Source organism: Zonotrichia albicollis, chromosome 6 (genome assembly GCF_047830755.1).
Source record: "Zonotrichia albicollis isolate bZonAlb1 chromosome 6, bZonAlb1.hap1, whole genome shotgun sequence".
NCBI classification, from domain to species: domain Eukaryota; kingdom Metazoa; phylum Chordata; class Aves; order Passeriformes; family Passerellidae; genus Zonotrichia; species Zonotrichia albicollis.
Window position 1 is genome coordinate 32,110,495 of NC_133824.1, and position 26,975 is coordinate 32,137,469.

Here is a 26,975-nt window from a genome sequence, read left to right on the forward strand (position 1 = left end):
CATCAAAGGTATAATCACAAGACAATTTATTTCAAATCCCTGCCTCCCTTCCCCCATCCCAAGATCAAGCTATGCAGCTCTATCCCACAACCTTACCTTGCCCTCCCATTTCATCCATCGAGTTTTATCCTCCACCAGCTCCTGCAGAAGCCGCTGAGCACCCAAGGCTTGGGTGCCCCGTTCCCTACCCCAAAGGATGCGGACAGCATTCTTCTCTGGGACAACCTTCATGGCTCTCAGCTGCCAACAGCACGCCTGCTACTGAGAGGAGACACCAGCACGTTCCAGATGACAACCACCACCAAGCTACAAATAAGCTATCCACATTTCAGTTGTTTATCTTCATGGAAGCCTAAAAAGATAAGAGACTGATAAGGAAGGCAGCTTTTACCTCAATTACCCCGATGAAGTAAAAGCTTTCAATCCTAAAAATACTAGATTTGAGAGACAAATCCGTCTTCTTACACAGCCTTTGCTACCTGCTTCCATTATCAAGGCCCCACTTTGACATTTCTGCAGCCAAAGATTACTTTGAAAACATCCAGTTCTTCCCTTACACACGTGCCCTAGCCCCACTACACATATGGAGAATTCAAAATTTCCCTTCAAATTCTTCTCCTTCCCTTCATCTCTTGCTGTATATAATAAGGGAAAAAAGATTTATGAAGATACAGTCTTTACACCTTGAAGATTTAGGTCCTATCTGGGAAGGGTGTCTGAAAGCCAGAGGAACAGTATTACCAAACTGACAATATGACACAAGAATCTTCCAGGAACTACTCAAATTTCAGTAACAGGTCTAACTCTAAAGGTCAGACAACTGGCAGATCTCAAGTCCAAATTATTTCCAACTCCATCAACAGCTTAAAAATATTAAAATAATGATGTATGGGACAGTTCCATCAAGATTATTCCATTGTCTGCACAGCACCCTTCAATCTGCATTGCTCTTAGAACAGCAGTTCACCCAAGTAATGCACACTGGCAAAGAACGCTTTTGGAACACTTTGATCTGCAAAGGAAAGCTTTAATATCCACTGTCTAAAAAAAAAAAAAAAAAACAAAAACAAAATAAAGAAAATAAATAAATATTATAGTGACTAATAACAACCAAGTCACACAGCTTTTCAGTGGTGTCATATGATGGAGTACCACAAAAACATTATTGCCTTCTGATGCCAGCAGAGTGTGCATACTACTCTGCCATCTCTTGATAACATGAAGATCTAAAGACAAACCCTGCTCAGTTGATGTTACACTGAACAAAACCATCAATATTCAATAGAGAAGGAAATAGCCATTTTAAAAAACAAAACAAAAAAGCACATAAAGAAGAAAAAAGGTTCATGTGTACAAGAGACAAATTGTTAAATGACAGAACTCAGAATGGTCAGTAGCAATATTTTCTTTCCTCCCACTTTCCCTAAAAAAACTCTCCTGAACAGATTATTTAAGACAGCTGCAGCTTATAGAGAGGAGCTGTCTAAAGATAAGCCAGGAAAATTACTTCCAAAAAAGCACACCAGTTTTTATTTGTAGAAGTAAAATAAAGAGTACTGAAGTAATTAACGAGTAAAGGCATCCACCTTCCTACAAAATAAATTCTCCAGAGTGAATTTTGAGCTAGCTGCGAATTCCCTGATGCTTAATGTGAACAGCATGGGGATCATGAATTTTAGAAAAGCTGAACTCCACGATACACAATAAGCCCTCTTTTGAGAATCTGTGAAAGTTAGCTAAACACCAGGTAGGAATTATTCTACAAAATCAAAGCCTTACTGGAAAGCAACACAAAAACAAAATATATCATACTGCATGAGAGTTCTTAAAAATAACTGTACAGATTTAAAAAAGCCCATATCCAAAACAGCTAGAAGGATAACTGGAATAGATACATCCAAAAGCACAATATAATACAGGAATCCTTACACTAAAAATCTTCTTTAGCTAAATGCTGATAAATCCTGATCCAGTTTCTGCAAACAGCACCAGGCACCCCTGTTCAGAAGTGACAAGATTCAGATGGTGAGCAGAAAGGAGGAGAAGGACAGCTCAGAACAATACAGGCAACAAAAAGTCTGCTTTACAGGAGGAAACTGTACATCTAGTTTAACTCTTAATCTAGTAAAAGTAAGAAAACAGTAGCTGAATATTTTATATGGGTGTATTCAAGGAATTTGGACTACAATGACCCAAGAATAAACATATAAACAGGACACCAATGGAAGACTGGTCCTGCAGCTGGAATAAGCTGGAAGTTCAAAAAGATTTAAACTTTGGAACAGCCTTTCGATAGCTGTGAAGGACAAAGCACATAAATAACTTGAGATCATGGTAATGTATAAGCAGGGAAACAATCACTCACGAGAAAGAACAAGCTCTGACAACCTAGCAACATTTCAGTCCTATCAGAACTAATGTTCCCTAAAGTACAATTGGAACAAGGAAAACAAGAGGTTTAACAAATGACTTTAAGTTTATTTATGCCATGGACAAGCTTACATATTGTAAAATAAATGGGGAGATAACTCCTACAACTGCAGTCAGTGAAATTCTAGCATTTTCCTTACTGAAGGACCAAGTCATCTCCACTATATAAAACCAAGTACATACCTTAAGACAGCTTATCTAAATCTCTGCATGTGTGTCCTAATTTATTCAACTAATCTGCCTATACCAAACACTTCATATGTGAGCCTGAGCATTTAACTTCACATTTTTCCCTCAGCGACCGTACCTCGTTTTTTCAGCTTCTTCTGACTCATGTCTTTATTCCATTTTAAAAGTAAACAAAGGAAACACCCAGGGCTCTAACCCTTCACAGTATCCTGCTAACCTGCTCAACATTTTGAAAAGCTGGGATCTCTTCAGAAAACACTGAATGCATCCTTCATGAGTAACGCTCAGATTCCAGTGTTACCTCGGATCCCTTCAGGGGCCAAACTGAATCCTTTTTCTGAGTTAGCCTGAACACAGGAACTGCTCCTCTACCGGGTGACACATTCAGTAACATTTCAGAAGGCAAAGAAACTCAGAGCCTTCAAATGCAGAAACAGATGCAGTGTAGCATTGGCAATGCAGTGAACACTGCTATTATCTTTGCTCATTTTAGAAGAAAGACTTTAACCTTTCTATTGGATAATGTGTTCAGCTTCAGTTTGTTTTGGTGTGGGGTTTTTGTTTTTTGTTTTTCCTTTACTTTTTTGGTTGTGTAGGGGTTTTTTGTGAGGGTGTTAAAGGAGCCAGTTTTTTTCTCTAACATAGTAAAGATAGCCACCAACTCTGAACATTTTGCTCAAATATAAGCTGAATAATGACAGCATGCTATTAAATACCATTAGCAGATAAACCATTGAAGTACCAACTGTATTTACAGCCACTCATTAGCCATCTGACTAACAAAGTCAAAATTAAATGCAGAGAGTTTGAAAATACTTCTTGGGACTCAGCATAAATAAAACTTGCAGCTCACTGGATCAAACCTGTTCAGGCGAGTGGTGGACTGATTCAGCAGCAGCATCTATTACAAATACCCACAATTATCATAACTGATCAACAGCTGACCACCTAAAGAGGGACTGGGATTGTTGTGTTCTCTTCTTGTTGTTGAGTTTGTTTCGTTTTGTTTACTTGTTTTTGGGGGGAGGGAGGGAGATTTGGATGGTTGGTTTAATCAGGATGATTGAAAGTGTCCAATAACTGCAAGATTAGCTGATGCCCTGAATGTGATGCAGATGACCACAAAAAAATTCTCAAAATGGAGAATCAAGAAATTTTTCTATGATCAGCAACTTTCTTTCCTTAAGAGTTTTCTCCCTTCAGGGCATTTCAGGACAACATGCTGGGCTGTTTACAGTACTGGAAAGAGCATTACATAGCCCAAACCCAAGCCTTTTACTTGCTCTGTGCCAGCCATCCCTGAAGAAGCCTGAAGAATTCCCAATATTGAGTAATGCAGGTTTACTTGTAATTGTCACTTTTACAGATGTTAAAGCTCTAAAAAACCAAAGTGAAGCTGCAAATTGGTAATACTTTGAAGTGGTACATGACCCCCTGAAAACACTGACAGAAAGGTAGGAAGAGAAGAGGAATAAAAAGAAGCACATTCAATTTACCATATAAAAAGGATGTCATAAGATATTTTATGCATTATGCAATTGCTCACCATCCCAGTTCAAAACTTCAGCACTTTAAAGAGATGATTGTTCCATTTCCTAATGTGCCCCTTCCCCATCTTTGTTGCTATATTTTGTGGAGATTCTGGTACCACCATGCTGGGAACACAGTTGGCTTTGATACAAAGATGAATATTGCAATACTACCTTCAAGTTATTCCACTCTTCATGGGGGAAAAATGTTAGTTCATGTGGCCTTCAGCTGTCAGACTAATCTATTACCACTGCAAAGAACTTTGTGGTTGTGTGCTGAGCCCAACTCTTAAAGCCTTTCCTAATGCATGTGCACAGAGTCAGTGTAAACAGCAACATCAGTGTTTAAAAAGGGGAAAAAAATAAAGCTGCAATCAGTAAATGATATTTACAATGGGAGATCTACCCAGAAGAAACAAATGTCCAAATAATTTCAGACAATTTTGCTGCCCAAAGAGATCTCATGTGATTAATGAAGAAAGAGGCAATATGAAATGAAATATTAAAGCTGTCACTGACTTTGTAATCTGGGTTCCAGAGAGAGAATGCATTTATAAGACTCCCTGTAAGAGACCAGGGGAACAAAAAGTCCCTTTGTCAGTTTTAAGACTTCCATAACATATTGACTGTAAAAGAGCCATGATGCACACACAGCTGATGGGCCAGGGCTGTATACTTTTTATTAAAATGACATGCATGGGAAAAAAAAGGACTCAAAACACAACAAAAGCAAAACTGTGGTGAACAATGAGGCATATCACTGTCCTGCAAAACCACAAGCCAGCCTGTCTCTAGAAAAGAAGAGGAAACAGATTATTACACTCAACTCCCCCAGTTCTGGCCAGGTGCCTACCTATCTTGTAAGGCAGAGTTACCTCTGGTTTCAAAATGTCTGTTCTGAAGAAGCGTGTCCAGCCCTAACAATGCCACTGCAGTTATTCCAAATTAAGTGCAGTATCTCAGGCTTTAACACCAGCAACATACCAAAAATGTCAAGAGAACTGTTTATTGCATTTAATAAATGTTAGTATTTTAAGTTTCATTTAATAAATATTAGCAATACTTTAGCATTCCCACTATTGCATATGTGGGTGGGTTCTCCAAGAGCAATCAGATCATCAGCCAGGCATGAAAAGAGTGAATGCAGCACTACAGCCCAAATGCTTTATCTTTGCTGACAGGGATCCTAATGAAGGCTGCAGTCACAAGACAGGCTATTTCCTCTGAGGATTTTCTACAAGTCAGTTCCCCTTGTATTTTACACAGCTTAATTTTGAAGCAAATTGTCTTACAAAGACCCCATGTGCTCTTCAGAAGTTCAAAAGAGCAAAAAGTGCCCACTGAAAACAGCCAAATCTCATCTTGCCAAAGACTATGAACTACACAGCCCCTCCTTTTGCAGGCACTTCATTGATAAAACAACAAAATCTGCTTCTGACACCCAGACAGGAGATCTCCAAGAACAAACCAGATGCCTAGAACATAATTTGGAATATAAAGAAGCAATCACACAGCTTCAGGGACTTTCTAGTTCCCTTCCTTGTTTGTAATCTGTGTTTCCCTCCCTTCTGCAATATGGAGATTTTGAGGCCATCACTTTCCTAAACTGCATGAAACTGTATCATGTAAGAAGCCCTACAACAGACACTACACCAGATAGAAGACCTGATTTATACCTGCAGTGTTATTAAAAATACTGATTCAATCCATATCAATTGTCATGCCATCCCCACTAACCCTTTCTGTGTCTCCGCCTGAAAAACTGAGCAAAACTTTAAAAAATGTTTATGTAAAAGCAAAACTAAAAAGCTGATTTGCCCTCTTTGCATTGCATCAACTCAGCTTAACAAACAAGACAACTCAAGGATCCTAGTTTGGTAAATCCCAATTTGCCAGGGGCAACGGCATGTGAACAATGCTGTAACAACAACAAAATCAGTAAAAAATAGGTGACATGACTCATATCCCAAACAGTAGCATGGGTCAAAACATAAGTATTGGAAAAACAGGACTATGTTCATTCTTAAAAGACAGGGCCATATGAATTTCTGGCAATATATCTAATTAGCTATAAATGTCTAAATTTACTTCAAACAACATTTGATTTGTCTTCCCTTAAATCCATTTGTGGTAGTTCCAGATGAACCTTAAGACTGTTTAGAGATGTAGTAACTCAAAAAAAAACAAACAAACAAAACCAAAAGAAACAAAAACCAAACCAAACAGAAAACCCAACCCCAAACACCAGAAAACATTTTGCATACAGCAAACTTCAAGATACCTTGTAGTAATATCTAAATGAACAAAAATTTAAAATAAAGTTACATTGGACTAGAATCTTTAAACAAGATTAACCCACAAACAAAAACGGTCTATGGATGAGTAACAACAACTATCTTAAGCATGATTAATCAAAACAAAAAAGACCCTAAACTCTAACCCATTATTTTGTTCTGTTTCTACTTGTGTGCTTGATTATGCTTCAAAAAACAAAAAAAGCTGCTGAATTTAAGAATTTAATTAGAACAAGAGTCAGTCTTCAACTAAGTGCCCCTAAACATGGAGAATAAAATACAGTTAGGAGAAGTGAAAGAAGTGATGCAACTATCCAAGAGAAACTTTCCCAAAACTAACACCATGAAGGCACTTCCATTATATAGTCCCAGTTTTACTCTTCCAAGCTTTTAAATACTCCCCAAAGCATTATAGTGTAAGCTGAAGTTCTGCCTTGATTAAAGCCAGAGAGAGACGGAAAGTAATTCAAAAGCACATTTTCTGTAGATGCAGCAGACACACTGCTCTAAATTGCACTCACTGCAATAAGTGTTGACACATAAAACAGGATTCCTAAAGAAAAATAACTTGTCTTAGTGCTTCATGATTGAAAAATTCAATGCTGTGCTTTAAACTGCAACTGCAAACAGCTCAGGAAATTCAATTACATTACAAAGATGTCAACAGTACTTTGTCATTTCAAGATCCTGTATGACTGCAACAAGTAACTAATTGCCATTAGAATCTTAATTTGTCTTTCCAGTCTGGATTAAACGAGCTAAATACACATGAAAGAACTTTTCAGATGAAAGAAGTACATTAAAATTCTGGCTATTTACAGCAAAATGATGAAGACATGGAAGAGAAACTTGCAGATCTCAACTCCTAAAGGTCAGAAAATGAATAGTAAATATAAAAAGAGAAGTAATAATAACAAAAAATGTAAGTGATCATCCATGTCTGGAGTCTGACAGTTTCATTTACCAAAGAGAATATGGAGCACTTTCATAACTATTATTACAACTTCCATATAAACTTAATGAATTCTTGAGAAGAGAGATATTAGTTTCAATCCAGAAGATATGAAGAGAATAAATATGATTTCACAAAGCTGTAAGGTAAGTCAAGCAGCAGAACTGAGATCTGGAAGATTAAGAGTTGGTTTCCACAATTCCATACTCAAACCATAGCATCTTTTGTTAAGTACTATACACAGCAGGAAATGAGGGACGGAGAGAAGAAAAAGTCAGAGCACTAGAGAGACAGAGCAATACAGAATTCAGATTAACCCCCTAAAAACCTATTCTCATTTAGATAGGAAGGCAAAGGAATTCTCAATTCAAAATCCCATGATTTACATTAATAGTCACATCAAGGTTCTTCACGCTCAAGGGCCACAGCCAGGTGCCCCCAAGTGACATCACACATTCCACAGTCATGTGGGATTGGATTGCCAACACTACAGAGCAGCAGAAGCAGCATCACATACCCCCAAGGTGAAGACAAAGTGTTTTATGCATTCAAGGCTGCACTTAAGGCACATGCACCTCATCCAAGTAATAAAGAAAGAGCAACCAGAAGCAAGAACATGTTTTAGAAAATACAGGTAATATAATTTTTTGCTCACATGGAGATACAGTAACAAGACAAAAAGCAAAAATTATCCACACAGAAGCTGAAGTCTTCACATAAAGATGTATCAGAATTATAGAAGAGGTGGGAGACAATGAAGCTTTAGACTCTGAACAAAGAAACACAGCCAATTCTTGGCACTCTTGCCCTTCTTGGCCTCAGACTGGGTCTGTGGGAGAAATATAAAGGGAGGGGGAAAATTGTCCAAAATATGAGTCAGAGACTCCTCTCAGCAATCCTGCACTGCCCAAGGTGAAGAATTAGTACCAGATACCAGGAAGAAGGAAGCAGGAATCACTTTGCAAGGACAACCCAAAATCCCTCACTGAGAGCACGGGGAGTGGAACTGGGCGAGCACACGGATCAAGATGATGCTCTCCACACTCCAGCCTGACACCTCATCATCCCATTCAACAAACAGTTCACAAAAACTGGAGACAACAAACAGCTACCAGACAACAACCCCAGTCAGAATTTTAACAACTAAGTCCTGAGATGCAGACAAGTACTGCTTCCTCTGGGACAGGAAAGCAGACCTCCTCTTGTTTCAAGCAACCCAATCAATGGGTCTTTCATTAGGCAACTCCTATATCCTGCAATAACTTTCCAGTAAGATATTTCTGATATTAATCCTCTTCCACTGCATATCACATCATCATTCACTTTTGCAAAACAAAATTCTTCTGTCCTTACCTTACTAATATTTTGTTTCTATTACCCTCCTTGCTAGGATAGCACAGGGCTCCTCACACCAAACACACAAGGTAGCCATTATCATGCACTATGCCCTGTATCAGGCTCCCAGAAACCCAAGAGGGGAAAAAAAGTACCTTAGTGCTGTTTGCATTAGTAGTAAATATTCACACCAGCAACAACTCTGCAAGACCCATGAGTTCTGTCAGTTTGCTAATCACGGTATAAAAGATTAGTACTAGAGTTTATTTCCAGAAGTTTCTTTAAAAAAATCATTATTCAAATGCCAAACTTCTGGCAGAGGGATAGCAGCAGACTGGATCACTGTGTGCCTTCTTTAGAACTGGTTGTTACAGCTGCATACAAGTTAGAAGTGCTGCTCGGAAAATGGGAAAGTAGGAAACAACCAAACAAGAATCCAGAGGGTCAGTTATGACTCAGAAAAGGGCAAAAGAAAGAAAACTGAGAAGAATCTGTCAGCAAAGTAAACATTCATCAGAAACTCCCAGCAACTCAATCTGAAAAGGCATGTCCAGACATTTGGATCCAAATACATTCTTCATTCCAAGCATCAGGAAAAATATAAATGCTAGCGGACAGCCCTACTCATTAAGAGCCACACTGCCACAAAAAACCCATACTTATTTGTGACCATCCAGATAGAAATGGACCAATTTTTTAAAACAAAATTACCCAGAGAAGCACCAGTTGTGGACTCCAGAACCAGCACATAAGCTACACTGAAGATTTATGAATGTTAGGAAAGGCATTACAACAGTCCTTCAGAACACAAGAAAGGGTTATTAATTTAGCAGAGAATTTCAGGTCCTGTTGCCTGCATCACCCATAAAGCATTCAAATCTGCATGGATTTAACCTCATACTACATTCTGAAAACCGACCCAACAACAAATTTAAGGGACCACTAATGGACGGGCAATAAGTGCACATTACCAGCGGGTCATTCTTAGGTCCCTTTTTAACATTCCCATCAGCAATTTGAAAGAGGATGGGAGTGGCAAAGGCAAAAGAAGCCAGATGACATTTGCAGAGGACACCAAGCTGGGTGGAGCAGTAAACAAGGACAAATATAGAAAAACATACTGGGTTTTTAAATAAAGACCAAAGAGCACTTCATACAGAGGAGAAAACAGAGCAGCACTGAGCACTGACCATATTTACAGACTTCATATTCATACAACCTATCTTCATGAAGACAGGCTTGCATCTAGATAACAATTCTTGAACCTGTCTACCACCGCAGAACAATACTCAAAAGTGTGTATGAGAAAAGCTACTCATAACCACCTACAGGATCTCTTGAAGATGAAACCCTATTTAGTACAGGAAAAATTGCTTTCCAAAGGCAGCTGAACGCATGGTATTAAGAGGACCACAAGTAATCAAAAAAAAATACTACAAGAACGCTACAGAAATTTATGCGTTGTCAGGAAAAATATGGGAGATGACAACAAAAACGTTCCCATAGCCGGTGAATTAGCTGAGTTCCTTTCCTCACAAGACAAGACGTAACCAGAGGCACACCTGAATGCATTTTATGCCAAACACTACTTTCACAAGCAAGTGTTCTGCAACACACCATGAAAAACAGGAGAGATAGAGCGGACAACGCTTGCCGCACATTTTATTTGGGTAAGTCTGGAAAACACCAACAACGATAAAAAAAATCTCCAAGCAACAGCCCCAGAACGCAACTGGACCGAGCCCGACCACGGGCCCGGTCGGTGCCGCGGGGACAGGGAGCGGGGCCATGGCCGGCGAAGCACCAGGCACCCGAGCTGGGACAGAAAACCCGGCTGAGGCGCGCTCAGGAGGGCGGCAGCGGAGCACGGGCCGCTCGCCGGGACCGGGACGCTCTCCCGGGGCTCCCGTCCCCGCCGGCCGGCGGGAGGCAGCGCCGCGGGTTTCGCCCTCCCGCCGCGGCGCCCGGCCCGGGGCAGCGCGCCGGCCTCCCCGCTCCCCCCAGCGTAAGGCCGCGAGCCCGGAACTCCCGTACAGAGACCCCGGCAGCGACTCCCGCCTCCCTCCCGACCGCGTTCCACCGGCCGCGGCCTCACACGGATCGGTACCGCCGCCTTCCGGGGCGCCGCCGCGGGCCGGCCGCGCCCGCCCGGGAGCGGCAGCGCGGCCTCGGCGCGGGGCCGGCGGCGCGCGTAGGCCCAGAGCGTACCTGCAGCGGCGGGGCCGGAGCGGGGCCGGGCCGGGCGGGCGGAGCGGCCCCACGGTCGGTCGTCGCCGCCGCCGCGCCGAGCTCCGGCCAGGCGGGCCAGCCGAGCGCCGAGCGGGGCCCAACGGCGGCGGCGCCGAGCGCGGGAGCAAGGCCCGAGCAGCCGAGGCTAGAACGCCACCAGGCAGCGCCAGCCGAGCGACGAGGTCTTCCACCGCCGCCCGGGGGCGACGGAGGGCAGGAGAGAGCAGTCGAGCCCCGAGAACTGCGGGGCAGCGCCCCAGCCCAGAATTAAAATCTGCATAATTTAGCTTAGAGAGGTGTGGGATACTGAAAAAATGCTCTCAACAGACGAATGTAAACTAACACGTACAACAGTCAGACTCTATAAAACAGATTGGAAGTTACTATTGTAGATTTCCAAGATAAGGGTGGTCCAAACTTAAGAGGAGAAATGGGTGTTAATGTCTTCACAAACGCCCGGGACTGCAAGAACCGGCCCGGTGCCGGAGCAGTGGCCCTGGAGGTCTCCAGGGTGTCGCAGAACCCCACCAGTTCGAGCTCCTGAACTTCAGGGGAGGATGTAGCAGGCGGAGGGGAAGGCTGTACCTTGCCAATACGTCAGGCAATGGGGAAAGGAAGAGGGCAACGTGCAGTCGGTAGTTTGGGATAAAAGGAGGCTGCGTCCTCCAACACCCTGAGTGACCCCGCGGGGGCGCGGCCCAGTCAGCTCTCTCCTTTTATTCAAATAAAAGAAATAAAGTTGCAGGACTCCTCCATCGCCTTTGTGGAAACTGGCTTTTCACAGCGTGATTTTCTGTATAAACCAAATCGCAAATCTCAAAGCAGTTTGCAGAAAATAATTTTTTTCACATTTTTTTCAGCCTGGAGAAGAGAAGGCTTCTGGATGACCTAACTGCTGCCTTCTGGTACTTGAAGGGAACTTAGAGGAAAGATGGGGAAGACCAGATTTACAAGAGTGTGTAGTGACAGGACAAAGGGGAAGGGCTTTAAATTGACAGAAAGTAGGTTTAGATTAGATAGTAGAGAAAATTCTTTACTGTGAGGGTGGTGAGGCACAGGAATACTTGTCAGGTTGTCCAGAGAAGCTATGAATTCTCCATTCCTGAAGTGTTCAAGGACAGGTTGGATGGAGGGAGCTCTGAGCAACTTGGCCTCATGAGGGAAAATAAAATAGTCTCTTCTGAGGGAAAAGAAAAAGTCTAGGTGAATGGTTTTGAAGGAAGCTGCTTAGGAGTATGTGGTGGAAACTGCTCCCTACATTTCCTGAGTTAAGAGAAGGGTACTGACATCTGACTCAGGTAAGAGTAGTGCTCAGTGGATTGGCTTTGTCTAGTGTGGTCTGACACAGTTTTTGCCCAAACTGACAAGCAGTGAGATCAGTTTTGAGATTAAACTCTACCACACGTGACAGTGGCTGAAAGAAGACAAAACTGAGCAGCAAATGTGTTCCAGGAAGTGCCTGCACTCTGAGTCTGCTCTGGCCTCAGCACACACTGGGAAGAGCTATTCATAGCGTAAATTGAGAAACTCCAGCTTGTCATTGAGTGACAATGTTTGGACCTACCCATGTCCAAGTCTCACTTGACCTCACCACCACCCACACAGCTCATTCAGTGTCTGCTGATGTTTTGGTCTAGTGAACAGTATTTTTAGCACAGACTGTCAGATGCAGTTATGAGCCATCAGGCACCATATATGGCAGCAACTCTCACCTTAAAAATGCTTTTTTTAGAAAACAATGCTTGTCTGCTTTTCCCTAGGTAAAAGGAGCAGGAGTTTTGCTGCAGTGAGCAACAGTAGCTCTTGTATAACACCTTGCATAAAGAAAACTGAATTACATCTGAGATCCTTGTACATAACATTTTACAGCCCTCACTGAGGCTTCTGAAAACATCTTGTTTATACATCATCAAGCATGCCTGGTTTTCTGTGAGACACTAAGTGCTTACTGCCACTGCAAACCTGGCAGTGTATCTAGCCCTGCATCTCCACCCTGCACTGCGAACCTGTCCCGTACTCTTGTATTCATCAAATGTGGGGCATGATCCAGACTCGCTTCCTCTAAAAGGACACATCCACAATGCCAGGCAGTATCACTGCTACTTTAAATAGTTACAGTTTTGTAGTTTTCTGCATTCCCTACCACTTTTGTTACATTTACTGCCCAGTAAACAATAAAATCTAAGAAACAAAATTTTCTTAGACTGCTGTCATGAGATCCTTGGAAACACATGTGCCTTTTAGAAAGAGAACATTTCCAGGAAACTGCTCAGCCTCGTGCCAGCAACAACTGTGTGCATCGGTCATCTTGTTCCCCTGAAGAAGTAGATTGCCAGCAGTGCTAGAGCAGCCTTTCCACACTTCTGCTTTGATCTAAGAGGAGAACTTTTGCAATCAGTTCAATCTCTGTGACCCAGTCAGTCCTTGGTGTTTCTTTTACAGCAGCCACCAAGACAACCAGTTTCCTGCTGCAGGAGCAAATCAGCCTCACCTCCACTAGACCATTTCCTGATGTCTGTCAAGTACCCAAAGAGTCACCACAGCTTAACATCTTCTCCAGCCTGTTTGGGAAAGAAAGAATGTTCAGTCCCTCTAGATATGTACAAGCACTAGTGTGTGCCCAGAAAAATGCCAGACCCCTCCCAGAACACAGCTGCCAGCTTTCAGAGAAATTACTGGAGTATGTGAGATGTGCAAAATGGCAAAATGGTGTTGAGCAAGAATTTATACCTGCAAACAAAAATACAAATGTTTGCTTTGCTGCTCATGAATTCATAGTAGAAAGGAGCTCATGTGGAAATTTAATTTCTGCAAAATACTGTTTAAAAAAATCAATCATAAGTGTTTTGAGTTACACAGTGGAATAGAATTGTTGCTTTGTAAAACAGTGCAAGGTTTACAAATTTTCCATCACTATAAAAGACAATTTCCATAATTTTCCCACTGTTGTCACATTAGTCGTTGTTCTCAAGTGAATGGGGTGCCTGTAGGCATCATGACAGCAAAAATGTCCCAATTAAACTGAATCTCTGGAGAGATTGAGAGCAGTTTGGAAATTTGCCTGAAATGAAGAGAGTATATTTCTTCGCGTCTCACATCCGCTTAAGTCTTTACAGGCTTAAAGAAGAGGAAGGGGCATATTTGCTCCAGATAACTTCCCAGCTGAACTGTTAAAAGCCTTCTCTCTGTCACAACATTAGCTAAAATGAGTAAGTAAAAGCTCCTGACGAACACGACAGGCTTCCGAGTCCACCGATTCCATTTGCTCGTATTCTTCTTCTGACTGTTCCATGTGTCCCGTGGCTGGTGCAGACCACACGTCCAGCCCATGCTGCAGAGAGATGTTATGAAGCACGCAGCAGGCCAGAATGATGTGGCTGGACTTCTCTGGAGAATACTGCAGGGTGCCTTTGGAGCCGTCGAGGCAGCGGAACCGCGAGCGAATGGTTCTGAAGGTGCGCTCGATGACGTTGTGAGTGGCGGAATGGGCCATGTTGTAGCGGTACTCGGCGGGCGTCTCGGGAATGTGCAGAGGGGTCAGCAGCCACGTCCGCAGCAGGAAGGAGCTGTCACCTGTGAGCCGGGAAAGGAGCGGGACAGGTTACACACCTACAGCTGGCCACACAGTTCAGCCTGGCTTACTGGTACAGCAGATACAGAATAAGTTCTTCCTCTGGCGAAAAGAGAAGGCATGGAAGAAGTAACTCTGGTTTACAAATGTGACAAAGTAAAGGCATTCGGTTTTACACAAGATTTTCCACAGAAGAGTTTTAAGAGAATTAATCTACTGCATAAAACAAGGGGAAACAGTTGGACAGCGCAGTACCTAGATTTAAAAATTGCATAATTCAGCATGGAAAGGTGTAGAATACTGAAAGAAAGCTATTAACAAAATGACTGAAGATTAATACATACAATAATCAGACCGTAAAACAGATAGAAGTTAATGTTCTAAGCTTAGAACACTTAAACACAGAATAGAAGTTAATGTTCTAAGCTTCCAAGATAAGGGTAGTCCAAACTGAGTCATAAATCTCAAAGCAATTCGCAGGAAAGCAACTGAAAGTAAACATATCTCTCGTGCCCAGAGTAAGGAGACAATATATGAGACAATTGACTTTCTACTAAAAGTCATGAAAAGCTGACTTACCAAGTAGCCAGCCGTCTTTATGTAGCTCAGTTTCAAACTGGCTTGTGAGGGCCGCCTGCTCTAACACCGTGCAGTCAGGCAGGCTGCCTGGCCAGTGCGTTTCAGCACTAAGGAGGACTCCTCTGGAATCACACACCATGAGGCAGTTCAGGGAATGGAGACCCTTTCGGTTCACATAGGACAGGTCCTCAGCATTTGGCGCTTTGATTGCCACGTGGGTGCAGTCAACCACCCCCAGCACTCCCGGCATTCCTGCCAGCGCATAAAAGTCATCCTTCAGGGTCTGTACAGTAGCTTCATCTTTAGGAAAGTGAATGAACTGTGAGGCTCTTTCCACCAGTGCCTCGGTTACATTGGCAACACAGCGGCTCATCGAGGCTTGGCTAATGCCCATAGCATCCCCCATGCGAGTCTGGAAGGAGCCAGAGGTATAGAAACCCAATGCAGCAAGGATTTGCGTCTCTGGACTGATGGCCCTGGATCGCTGTGTAGGGCGTGAGAGCGTGGCTCCCAGGAGATCCACCAGGTAGCAAATGAACTGTCGGGGAAAGCCGTACGTGGATACTAGATACTCATCCGTGACATCCTCCAGCTTGAAGCGATCCAAAGTCCTGTGTCCGCGGCCATAGAGCAAGAGGTCGCAGTCAAGAACCGCGATAGGCACGGCCATGGCTGAAGGCCAGAGGCGTCCCCTGGGGCTCCCCTCTGACAGGGCTTTCCCAGAGGCTTCACCTGCATAAAGCAAAAGAGGATACTCAGAACAGTTGTTACTGGTGAGCTCATCAGACTCCGTTACCATTTTCCTTTCAGTCTGATCATCCAGGTGCCCTTTTAACTTTTCTTTTTCTGCTTTTAAATACAACAGCAGCCAGGTGGACTCACCGCGGAGCCCTCACCTCTGCGGGGCGCTGACAGGAATTTACCTCCCGCGGCGGAGAGGGAGCTGGAGCCGTCCCCAGTCACCCTGTCCGGGGCACGGCAGACACGAGCCGCGGGCAGCCCGGCGGGCGGTCTCGCAGCCCCGGCGAGCGCTGCCCCTGCCGGGCGCCCCACACCCCGCGGGCCGCGCAACCTCCGCCGGAGCCGTCCCAGCCCTTACCGGCTCCGCGGCCGCTCCCAGGCGGCCTCCGCCGGTCCGGCCCCGCATTCGCCGCGACAGATTCGCCACAGGCAAGGGGCTACCAGCGGGAGGGGCACCGGGCGCTGCCCCGCTTTTCTAGGCCTGGCGACCTCCCGCCTCCCCGGACTGTGGGCTCAGCGCGCCGCGGGCGGGCGGGAAGCGGCGGCTGGCTGCGTGCCGAAAGTGCCGGTGCGGACGCTCAGGCACCTCCCTTCTTCCCTCCCTTCCTCCTTCCTTCCTTCCCCCCCCCGCCCGCAGCGGATGAAAACAAACAGCAGCGATGGCGACGGTGATGACGGCGGCGCGGCGCAGCCCGCGGCTCTGAGGGCAGCGGCAGCCCCGGCCCGGCCCCCGCCGCCGGCCGCGCATCCCCGCCGGCGCTGACACCCGCGGCGAGACCCCCGGGCCGGGAACGAGGAGGAGGAGGGGCGCCGGCCGGAGCCCCGGAGCGGCTTCGGGGCTTGGAGGCGGCGGTCGCGGCCCCGGGGCCGCGGGGCTCTCCCCGTGCCCGGTCGGGGCGCGGAGGAGGCGCCGGGGCGCGGCGGCGGAGCGGGCCCCGCACGGGATGAGCCGCCGCGCCGCCAGCACTGCCGGCCCCGCGCAGGTACCGCGGCCCCCGCAGGGCAGGGCTGGGGCTCCGCGAGCCTGCGGAAGGCCCTTCCAGGGGAGGGGGCTGTGATGCGCGTCTTAAACCTTTGGCTGCGGCTTCGCGTCTCCGTTTTACTTTGCTTCGCTGCTCGCGGGGTTCGGTTCCCGACAGCCGCGTGTCGGCTGCGATTCGTTTTCCTAACGACTGGTGGCTGTCAGTGGAGCCTGGGAAAGATGTGGCCCGCTGTAATCTCAGCAGGTGGTCATTTCAAATCAAAATGCTTCACAGCCTGTTGGGAACAGTGGGATCTGAGACCGCACGCTCCATTTTATGGTCTCGTATAGTCTTCCTGTGAGGCGCGAGTTCGTGATGTGCTGGGAAAGAGAAGGGGTTTACAGGTGGTCGTATCTTTCTTTCCTGTGGGAGGTGTGGCTCTCAGGGCATAGTCAGAGTCGTTCCCGTGGATTCAGTGGGAGCAGAGACATCTTCCATGTCAGTGAATAGGTAGAAAAGGGACTCTTTGGACTAAGCCTACAAACTGCCTACTTACAAATCCCAAAAGTGATATGACTAGGCACATACCAAGGGGGAAAAACACGGCAAATTACTGCCTTAGCTGAAAATTAGTTGGCTGTCTAAATAAAGTTTAGAGCATCTCCAAATTATTGCAGGAGTGGCCTGACCTGGAGGACCCTTCCTTCTTGTGGCAAGAAATAAGTTTTTCAAATGAGCCAGGCTGTCTGTAGATGTCCAGAAGGATCATACAGGATCACTTTATTTTGCTTATATGGTATTGTATAATCTTAACATTTCTGAACATGGGTTCAAACAATAGTTGAGCGGTGGTGATTGTGTTGGTGATTATAGTGCAGGGTATGTAGAAGCAGATTCTGGTTTAGTCTGTATACTTTGGCTTGACAAACAAACTGAGAGGATGGACCTTTGGACTGATACCATTTTTAGACCTTAGGAAAGTACAGAATGTAACTGCTGGTCAACAGGAATTACTTATTTTTTTTTCTAAGTCAGTGGAGCTGGCTGTGCTGGCTTTAGGTAAGGTATTTACTAAGCTGCAGAGTTATTGGTTAAAAAGTGAATCTGTTTCCTGATCAGGAGGAAAAATTACCTCTTTATCAGTCAAGACTTGAGCATACAGTGAACTACAGAGGCTTTGATCACCTCAGAATGTTTATATTATGTGAAGCAGTTTTTCTGCTATTGAATTTATTCTATTCTGCTATAGAATTTAATATTTTCTTTTTAAAAAATCCACAAACTTTAAAGAATGAGAATGTCACACCTTCACACTTAGAACTGTTTGCTAGTTCTCCCTAGGTTTCTGACTAATCTACTAAGAAGGCAAAATGGAGATTAATTTTCAGTAATTGTAGGATACTGGAGTTTGACTTGCAGGCTCAGTCTTGAAACAGAGCACTATGTTTATGAAGATCTTTATATAGTCACTTATTAGTGTGCTCAAAATACCTGCTTGCAGTGAAGCTTCTTGTTCATTGAAGGGAGGACCTGTTCTAGGAGCTCTTAAAAGCTTCAAAAACTTCCATGTGCTTCTTGTTTACTGCATGATTCAACGAGGCTTTTCTGGGCTTCTCATAGTGCATTCTTGGAGATTGAATTTGGTCCTGTATTAAAAAAGAAGTTCTGGATGAGTGGTACGGGCAAGGAGTGCAGTCTGCGGCGCACAGTCCCGTAACTGGGAACGAAGATCTGGGATGAGAGCTGTCCACAGCCCTCTCCTTACAGCCATGCCCACTCTGGTTTCTTCCCTCTTGTCTTTTCAGTTTCACTCTGGCAGAAGAACCATGAGTAATTATTTTGTGTTGATGAAGGTCTGGTTGAAAAGAAAGCAAGGTAACTTTAAGTTGTAGCAGCCATGGCTCAGAAATATAGGAGTTGATGGAAGCAGCCTCTATATGCTTTCCCCAGCAGCCATAATAATGCCTGGTGTGTGTCAGGTGCTTCTGCTCCTTTCCTGTTTCTGTAGGTGTCAGAGAGATGCACTGGCTCAATTCCCGTGCATGGAACACGTAATGTAATTCCGGTGATCCCCGGTGTTGCCGTGCAGCTGCTGTGTGACGGGTTACAGGTGCCTGCCGCCAGCGGGGCTCTCGGCTGGGAGCTCGGAGCTCGGCTCGGAGCGGGGCTGGGAGCTCGGAGCTCGGCTCGGAGCGGGGCTGGGAGCACGGAGCAGGGCTCGGAGCACGGAGCAGGGCTCGGAGCTCAGCTCGGAGCAGGGCTCGGAGCACGGAGCATGGAGCAGGGCTGGGAGCACGGAGCAGGGCTCGGGGCTCGGAGCACGGAGCAGGGCTCGGGGCTCGGAGCACGGAGCAGGGCTCGGGGCTCGGAGCACGGAGCAGGGCTCGGGGCTCGGAGCACGGAGCAGGGCTCGGAGCTCGGAGCACGGAGCAGGGCTCGGAGCACGGAGCAGGGCTCAGGGCTCGGAGCACGGCGTGCCGGTCGTTGTAGTTCCTCTCGGTTCTGCCGAGGCATTAAGGGGAGGGCTCTTGCAGTTCCTTGCATCACGCGAACAGCGCCATCACCTTATGCTGATGTGTCCTTCTCCTCAGAGAAGGAGGGTATAAATAGCAGTAGAGTGTATAGGGCACAACTTAGATGTTAAGCTGTTGGATAAAATCTGTCTCAACCTTGGGAGAAGGAATAAGGATTTAGTCAAGAGAGCCACATGAGGCAGTTCTCCTTTGCTGTTTCTGATCTTTCTGTTCCAGTAAAGTGAAGACAAAGGCATATAAATAAAGGCAACAGTATAAAAACGGGTGTTGAAGGAAGTGGGAGACAAAGCAAAAAGCATCGTGTGCTAGTGAATATATTAGTTTACTTAAGGGATTACCTGGTTGAGGGGAGATCAATCATCTGTATTTTTCTAACCTAGACCAAAAGTTATTGCCCTCTAGTTGTTATTAAGTGTAAAATGAGCCTGTGTTATCCTTAAGTTAAGCATAGGCCTGTGCAGTAGCACTTAACAAAGAGCCATGCTGGCATTGCAACGTACTGGATGGGAGAAGTTGATTGAGTTTGGTGGAACTCAGTTTAAAGAATTTCCTTCCTCTTCATGTCAGCTGTGGCAGCTAACCTGAAAGTACCAAAGAATTTTTGTAAAAAACAAGTTTGCTGTAATTCTAGCTCCATCTTAACTCTTACCAAGACTGATTCTAAAGGTGAATACTGTTCTAAGCTTTAGAAGGTCTCAGGCAATCACCAGAGACCCTCCTACAAAAATGAGATTATGGCTGTTAGATAAGAGCCTTTAGACATTTCAGGAGCTGAGTTCCAAAGTCCCAGTTTTCCCATGAAATTATTTATTCCTTTCCAGGAAACCTTGCGTGATACTTTCTGCTCTGCTTTGGACTCTGGTGGGTTAACTGTTGCTGGCATTTGGAGCTTGAGAGGTAACAGTATGAATCTCCAAATGTTTGATGAATGTTACAGGTAGTTTCAGATCTTCCAGGAAGAATCCCAGTTCTGCTGCAGCAGGGCAGAGCCATGAGGCTCTCATTTTTTTGAATCCTCTGGTGGTTGTTTCTCTCCTCTAGAGATATTTGGGTCATCACAACAAATTCCTGTACTGCACATGGAGCCATGCTGATGGTCATCTTTGTTTCCTTTCCTAACAGACCAGCGAGCCTAACACCTTCCATTAGTTCCCAAGTATCTTGAAATAGTTGGTATCAGTTTTTTCCAGCCTCAAAAGGCAAATGTGGGTGTTCTATTTGACAGCTCTCCCACCATATCGGGATATATACTTCCTTGCATATTTCTGCAGGGGTCACATATCACTTTTCACATTAAAAGGCAGTATGAGTTGTTTTTTAGTATTTAAATGTCAGTATTCTCTTTGCTGAGGAAAACATATTTTTTGATGCGGTATTTTGTTGCCTATATCAGCCAGGTTTGTCAAAGATCTCCGATCCCCTCGGCCCCTACAGTGCTGTACTTAATTAAGTCAAAATAATAACAACAGGTTGTTCTTGCCTGGGGTTTTGTTTGTTTGCTTGTTTGGGGGGATTTGTGGTTTTTTTTGTAGTGGTACCTGTCTGTACTAAAGGGTTGGGTTTTTTAAATTTTGAGTACTGTGTCAAACACTTTAAATGCTGCCTTTTTTTGCACCCCCCACAGTGGAAAGGGTCTGTAATCTGTCTAGTGGAGGTAAATGCAGGGAAAGAAAGGATAACAGTTTCAATAATGAGGTTGAAATATCCAAAGGATAATTTGAAAATGCATCTGATATTGAATCACTTGTGTTGTTAGTTTTCAAATTCTAATTTGTAATGAGAACAATACAGCTTAAGCAGATGTGGTATGAATGTAGCCTAGGAACTTTCAAATATTCTGTAAGGGCAGCTTTCTTTTTATGGAGTCATTCAGAAAGCAGCACTGTTCTCTATAAAATGCTCTGTAAATTGCAGTACTCTTATCTTGCAGCCCTTTTTGATTGATGCTCCTGAAGCATTGGGCTTTACTGTCATTAATGTGATATTTTAAACAGAAGTACTGCATGGTCATGAAAGATTCTCTATTTTCTGTGTGAACAGGGCTATTGGCCCCTTTGCCCTGCAAGCTTCCATTTGCATAAGCAGCATACCTTGCAGTAAGTTCAGTCTTTGCCCAATGACGGGGCACTGAATAACGTTGTGCACAGCAGCTGCTGGTGCCCCTGACCTCAGCGGGCCGGCATTCCTGCGAGGAGCAGCGCGTTCCGTAAATGCGGCGTGCCTGACGAGCTGCCTCAGGCTGATTAGCTGGCCCACAACTGCAGCGGGGCTAAGGGGGAATTCATGCTTTGAAGGCTTCCAAGCAAAAGCTACAATGAGTGCTGCTAATTAAGGCCTTCCTCCCCAGTGGTCTCTATATGATTATTAACTTACATGTGAAGAAACTGAGAGACAGAAGAATTGTGATTTATCCCAGGCCATGTGACATGATGGTGACAAAAACAGGATTAGTGCCTTGCCCTGCCCTGCTTCAGACGCTATGCAAGTTCATTGTGTTCCTAGAAACAATTGTATTTTGAAAAACAAGGCAGTGTCAATGTGAAAGCTAAGTATGTATTATCAGAGCTTTCAAGAGAAGTGAACAGATGATTTTGGTCTATTTCTTGACAAAAATTTGTCGTTTCAGTTGGTTGTAGATAAATTTTGTAGCTGTATAATTTTACTTCAAGTACGAAGTATTGAAAGTAAATAAGCAGTGTACCCTGTTTTAGCAATGGTTTAAAATAGAGATTTCTGCTGAAATGCCACTGAAATATTGTTCTAAGAATTTCAAGCTCAAGAAAACAATTTGGCTTGGTTTTGACCAGTGCTGATAGCTAAAGATACATTATTTCTGAAGCAGAGACCTCCATGTCTGATGGTTAGCTGGGCATAGAATGCAGTCATTGTGGTATTGGGGTGTTCTGTTTTTTTTGTTTGTTTGTTTTGCTTTTTTAAATTAAGCTAGCAAAATTGAAGAACTTGTACTGAGTTTTAATTGTGAGCATTCTTTGTTTTTTTTTAATTTTTTGATCTTTGCACTGACCAGATAAACTATCAATGTGCATTTACACCACACACTCACATCCCAAAGTTTTTAGCATGTTTGGATTTTGACAGGTAGAGCACTTTGGTATTTATAATTTCTTTTGAGATGGCCTCTAATGGCAAAAATATTTTGAAATCTAAACAGAAAGCTTGAAGAAGACTTCATTCCCAGACCTGTGCTATATTTCAGATTGCCATATGCAATGGACACTGATCTCAGTTCCCAGGACAGGAAGGACCTGGACAAGTTCATCAAATTTTTTGCTTTAAAGGTAATTTTTCTTCTTTGGACAAATGCCTCTTCTTCCTTGTTTAAAAAATGCCACAAAACAAATGACGTCCTTGGTGTGGCTAGAGTAACAAGATTGAGGTTTGGGTTTGTTGTTTCTTTTGTTTTGTTTTGTTTTGTTTTGCTGAAGAACAAAGCAAGAAGAGCTGATGTCAAATTTAAGAGATTCCTGAGAACAACTAGAAAAACATATTTTCCCCTTTTTTCTACCCTCAAATCCTCTTCCATCCTCCAGAAAAATCCTGCTTTAGAATCAGCTGTAGGCACTTCAGACCTCTGTCAGCTTTGGGTTTCTAGCAGCATGTCTAACCACCAGCTTTTAGGTAGTTTATCTGCTGGACTCCACTCTTTCAGCCCATCTAAATTTTTATATTGCATCCAAAAACAATAATACCAGAATGTTCTTTTGAATGATGCTGATATGTAATTATAAAATTTGGCCTCACTTCATACATAGGTGCAAGTAGATAATCTGACAATGGCTTTGGTCTAAACGTACAGACTCGTTTGTCTTTAGTTGTCCAGGCCTGGGATATTTTTGTAAATTTTTCTGAATTTTCTATTGAAAACTGAAAATCCTGATTGCAAAGTTGACTTTGTTTCTTAGTGTTGTTACAGCGAAAGGTCAGCCTAAAATGATTTTCTTTCTGAAATACATTTGCCTATTACATGTAATAATTTAAAGTTATTGGAACTGAAGAACAGTGTAGCAAACTCTACTTCTCTACATCCTGGTCAGCCCTTTCATCTTTTTCACTCGGAGCTTGTGTAGCTCAGGCTCTGAACTGAGGCTCAGAGCTGGTGCTGAGCCCAGAACATCACTAAGTATCCTTTTATTTCTGTTCCAGACAGTACAAGTAATTGTCCAGGCCCGACTTGGAGAGAAAATCTGTACCCGCTCGTCATCCTCCCCAACAGGTTCTGACTGGGTAAGGTCTTATTTTTTAAAGCCACTCCATAACTCTGTGTGTGTGCTGAGAACACCATGTGATTATTACAGTCTTGTGCAGACAATAATAATTATCCACAGAGTAGGTACTATATGGAGTTATGTTGGTGATGTTGCAGGGGGTTGGTGGTTGTTCACGTGCAGCAAATCACTCTGGACTCTTACAGGCTGATGAGGAGAAAGAGAAATAATGCCTCTCAGCAGCTCCTGTCAGCTAAGGCACATTTCCAAGATCTGCTTGGGGGTGGGGTGATGAGTTCTATTTCTGTCAGAAGTTTGCTACTCTGCAATTCAGGACATTTTAGTATTTGGCGTTATTAAAATTGAAAAGATTCAGGATACTCTGTGGATGAAGATAGGACTGAAGCAGGGGAAAAGGAGTATATTTTTTATAGCAGGAATAAGAAAAACGGTTGAATTAGCAGCCAAGGGAATCTTTGTAAATATGAAAAGCTTGAACCCAGCTGGGAATTTTCTGTTTCATAAATATTTCAGTGGACGCTGACCTAGTACGTTATATATGGGTCTGTGAGCCTGTCTGAAATGTACCATCACACAGTTTTTCAAAGAAATAAAAAAAATGGAACCATCTCTTTGATTCTGCAGTTCAATTTGGCAATCAAAGATATACCAGAGGTTACTCATGAAGCAAAGAAAGCCCTGGCAGGACAGCTGCCCGCTGTTGGACGGTCTATGTGTGTGGAGATTTCTCTCAAAACCTCAGAGGTGAGAACTGAGTCAAAACAGATGCCCTTTTTTTGTTTGTGGGGTTTTCTGCCTGAATCTTAAGCCAACTATGAGAGCTCCTGCCCTTTAATCCAAGACTATGTGAGAATATCTGAATTTTATTAAGTTAGGTGATATGCTAATGAAATGAAATTTATTGTTTAGCAGAAGCAATTCACTGCAAAAATCTGAGGCCAAACACACAACAGAAAAATCTGTTGTGATTTTTCACAACAGACACAGCAGAAAAATCTAAATTTTTTAAGAAAATTAAATTCTTAAATTTTAAGAAACTACTTTCTTAGCCCATGAAGAACTTAGGCATTCTGAAAAAGGTATTCCCTCAGGTGATACAATTGTGCAGGGACACTTCCAGTGCACTTTTTTCTATCATTGCATCACAAGAAAGTGGGAGCCAGGAGACAAACTATTGAGAGGTGTGGCCACTTCTGATCACTAATGAGATTTGAACAGGTCTGTGTTCTGAAATGAGTCTTTGTTTGCCGTCTTTTCTCTGATCCAGGGGGACTCCATGGAGCTGGAAATTTGGTGTCTGGAAATGAATGAAAAGTAAGTGCATTCTTTGTGTTTGTAGTTGGTAGCTGATGCAGCGGGCACATGTGGTTAATCCATGAGCACATCCTGGCTGTGTGGCCAGGGGCACTCCAGAGGGAACTCTTCTCTTTGTCTAGAGCAGCAGTCAATCTCTTTAAACACCAGTGTCAAGAATGAAAACTAGTAATTTAATTCCTTCTTCATTCCTCCATTACAACTAGTAGGTTTCCTCAGATACAAGAAATCAGTCTCAGTAATGACAAATGTTCTTTCATATTGAAAAGGTGTCTCTGTTTAGTAGGAAGCTGCATGGCATTTTTCAGCAATTTCTTCTACAGCAGGTGACTAGGTTGAAGCAGGATGCTTAGCTGGTTGGTCAGTACAGGTAGCCACACTGGGGCTTTATTCATCATTTTGGCAATAAAATTAAATAACTGGCCCAGAGTAATTTTTATTTTAAATAAAATAATCAAAAGCAATTGCAAACCAAAACCAAACAAGAACCCCAAATCCAGGCAGCTTAGTTGTGGACTAAAGACTAATTTTTTTCCTTTGTGTTCTCTAGGTGTGACAAAGAAATCAAAGTTTCATACACTGTATACAACAGGCTGTCTCTATTGCTGAAGTCTTTGCTTGCTATAACCAGAGTAACTCCAGCCTACAGACTCTCTAGGAAACAAGGCCATGAATATGTAATATTGTACAGGTAAAGCAAAAATTTCCTATTTGAAATGCAAACAGAAGAGACTAGACTTGCACAGTGTAGCTGCAAATGTAGTTAAAAAGGGATGAGCAATAATAAAATCAAATTGTTTTTATAGAAGTACTACTGATCAGTGACAGAAGATGACTTTGGTCTGTGTATCACCTTTACTTGAGCCATTGAAAGAAAAGCTAAGCATAGACTGTGAAGTGTTTGCCTGCCACATTAGGAACAGTAAAAGAATTCTACATGCAATCCCTTAAATTGCTTATTAGCATCCAGTTGTTTGGTGTCTGGCTTGTGTTTGATAAATGGCTCTCTACATTGCACATAACTGCAATGTGCACTTTTACAGCATAGATTCAGACTCTCCTGTTACTCCTTTTTAAAGATGCATCCTCAATTCCACATCCTGTAGTTTTTGCAGTTTAGTCATCCGAATACTGGGTTCAACTCTCTTCAGCCTATGAGTCTGGTTTGTAGTTCATAGTTGTCTTCCAAACTCTGTTTTTGGCTGTGAGAAAAGTCTTTGACATGTTTGCATAGCTAATTTATATGATTGTAAATTTCAGGTTTGTTATAATTTGCACAGCTGAAAACTCAAATTCCAGCCATTTTCACTTTTTTGCCTTCATTGCTGACTTGGCATGTACTTAAGAGCAACTCTTACAGCACAGTTAACCTCTTATGTTGTGTGATGAGCATCAGCTTTTAGACTCAGACTTATCTGTGAAGTTTGTATCACATCACATTTTTGCTCTGAACTGTAGACTTCACCACAGAGGCTTAAAAAAAATTAAAGAGAAATTCCTGATTGGACTACCATTTTCTCTTTCTCCTTCATTTTACATGACCTGTTCTTCTGGAGCAGCTGTGAGGTTTTTTGAGATGGTCATTCCAGCCATTCATTTTGGGCTTTTTTTTCCTGAAGAGTAGTTCCAGCCTTCCAACTCCCAAAATTAAGTAAGAAATAAGGATATTTATAGCATTATGTCCCAACTGGATCTAACAGTTTTTCTTTTTCCTTCAGGATATATTTTGGTGAAGTCCAGCTGAGTGGCTTGGGAGAAGGTAAGATTAGACAACATACAAACAAGAGCTGTGTTTCATTCTGACTGCCTTTTGGTTACTATTGCCAAGTGTCATAGGGAAAATTAGTCTGAGGCTTACATGTGCTTTTTGTCTGGCTCTGCCAGTGCAGCCTTGTGTCACAAGGTGACAAGTATAATGGTGGTACTTGGACAAAGTCTCGGGTGACTGCCATTTTGACTCTAGTGATACAGAACTGAAATAAGGATACGGAATTATGTTGATAAGGAGCAGGACTGGTAAAGGAAATTATGATCTACTAAGGAACAAGAAGCACTTCAGAACAGTATTT

The 26,975-nt window shown here is 43.5% G+C and overlaps 3 protein-coding genes across 17 annotated transcripts in view; 1 reads left to right on the top strand and 2 right to left on the bottom strand.

Moving 5' to 3' along the window:
• Positions 1–11,091, bottom strand: part of AMBRA1 (autophagy and beclin 1 regulator 1) — a 126,627-nt gene extending 115,536 nt beyond the window's left edge. For 2 of the 3 annotated variants that reach the window (XM_005480053.4, XM_014265467.3), the window contains exons 1-2: positions 10,938–11,091; positions 97–352 (exon numbers count right to left, since the gene is read on the bottom strand). In XM_005480053.4, the coding sequence (XP_005480110.1) occupies positions 97–231 (135 nt within the window). In that variant the 5' untranslated portion in view covers positions 232–352; positions 10,938–11,091. The remainder of the gene's footprint in view (positions 1–96; positions 353–10,937) is intronic. The other variant, XM_074543058.1, reaches the window with a different exon arrangement.
• Positions 11,092–13,802: 2,711 nt separating this feature from the next.
• Positions 13,803–16,346, bottom strand: HARBI1 (harbinger transposase derived 1). Of its 5 annotated transcripts, none has more exons than XM_074543069.1 (3): positions 16,208–16,346; positions 15,109–15,840; positions 13,803–14,531 (listed from the first exon to the last, which is right to left on the bottom strand). In XM_074543069.1, the coding sequence occupies exons 2-3, from the start codon at positions 15,776–15,778 to the stop codon at positions 14,155–14,157; spliced, it is 1,047 nt and encodes a 348-aa protein (XP_074399170.1). In that variant the 5' UTR covers positions 15,779–15,840; positions 16,208–16,346; the 3' UTR covers positions 13,803–14,154. The 5 variants fall into 5 exon arrangements, with proteins under 5 accessions (XP_074399170.1, XP_074399171.1, XP_005480115.1 ...); XM_074543070.1 differs by lacking the exon at positions 16,208–16,346 and adding an exon at positions 16,032–16,161; XM_005480058.3 differs by lacking the exon at positions 16,208–16,346 and adding an exon at positions 16,005–16,134.
• A 427-nt stretch (positions 16,347–16,773) lies between these two features.
• Positions 16,774–26,975, top strand: part of ATG13 (autophagy related 13) — a 29,242-nt gene continuing 19,040 nt past the window's right edge. For 8 of the 9 annotated variants that reach the window (XM_005480062.4, XM_074543060.1, XM_005480063.4 and 5 more), the window contains exons 1-7: positions 20,190–20,242; positions 22,563–22,644; positions 23,510–23,590; positions 24,217–24,336; positions 24,860–24,906; positions 25,457–25,597; positions 26,625–26,665. In XM_005480062.4, coding sequence (XP_005480119.1) covers positions 22,576–22,644; positions 23,510–23,590; positions 24,217–24,336; positions 24,860–24,906; positions 25,457–25,597; positions 26,625–26,665 — 499 coding nt within the window. In that variant the 5' untranslated portion in view covers positions 20,190–20,242; positions 22,563–22,575. Of the gene's footprint in view, positions 16,833–20,189; positions 20,243–22,562; positions 22,645–23,509; positions 23,591–24,216; positions 24,337–24,859; positions 24,907–25,456; positions 25,598–26,624; positions 26,666–26,975 lie in introns of those variants that run through there. The other variant, XM_074543059.1, reaches the window with a different exon arrangement.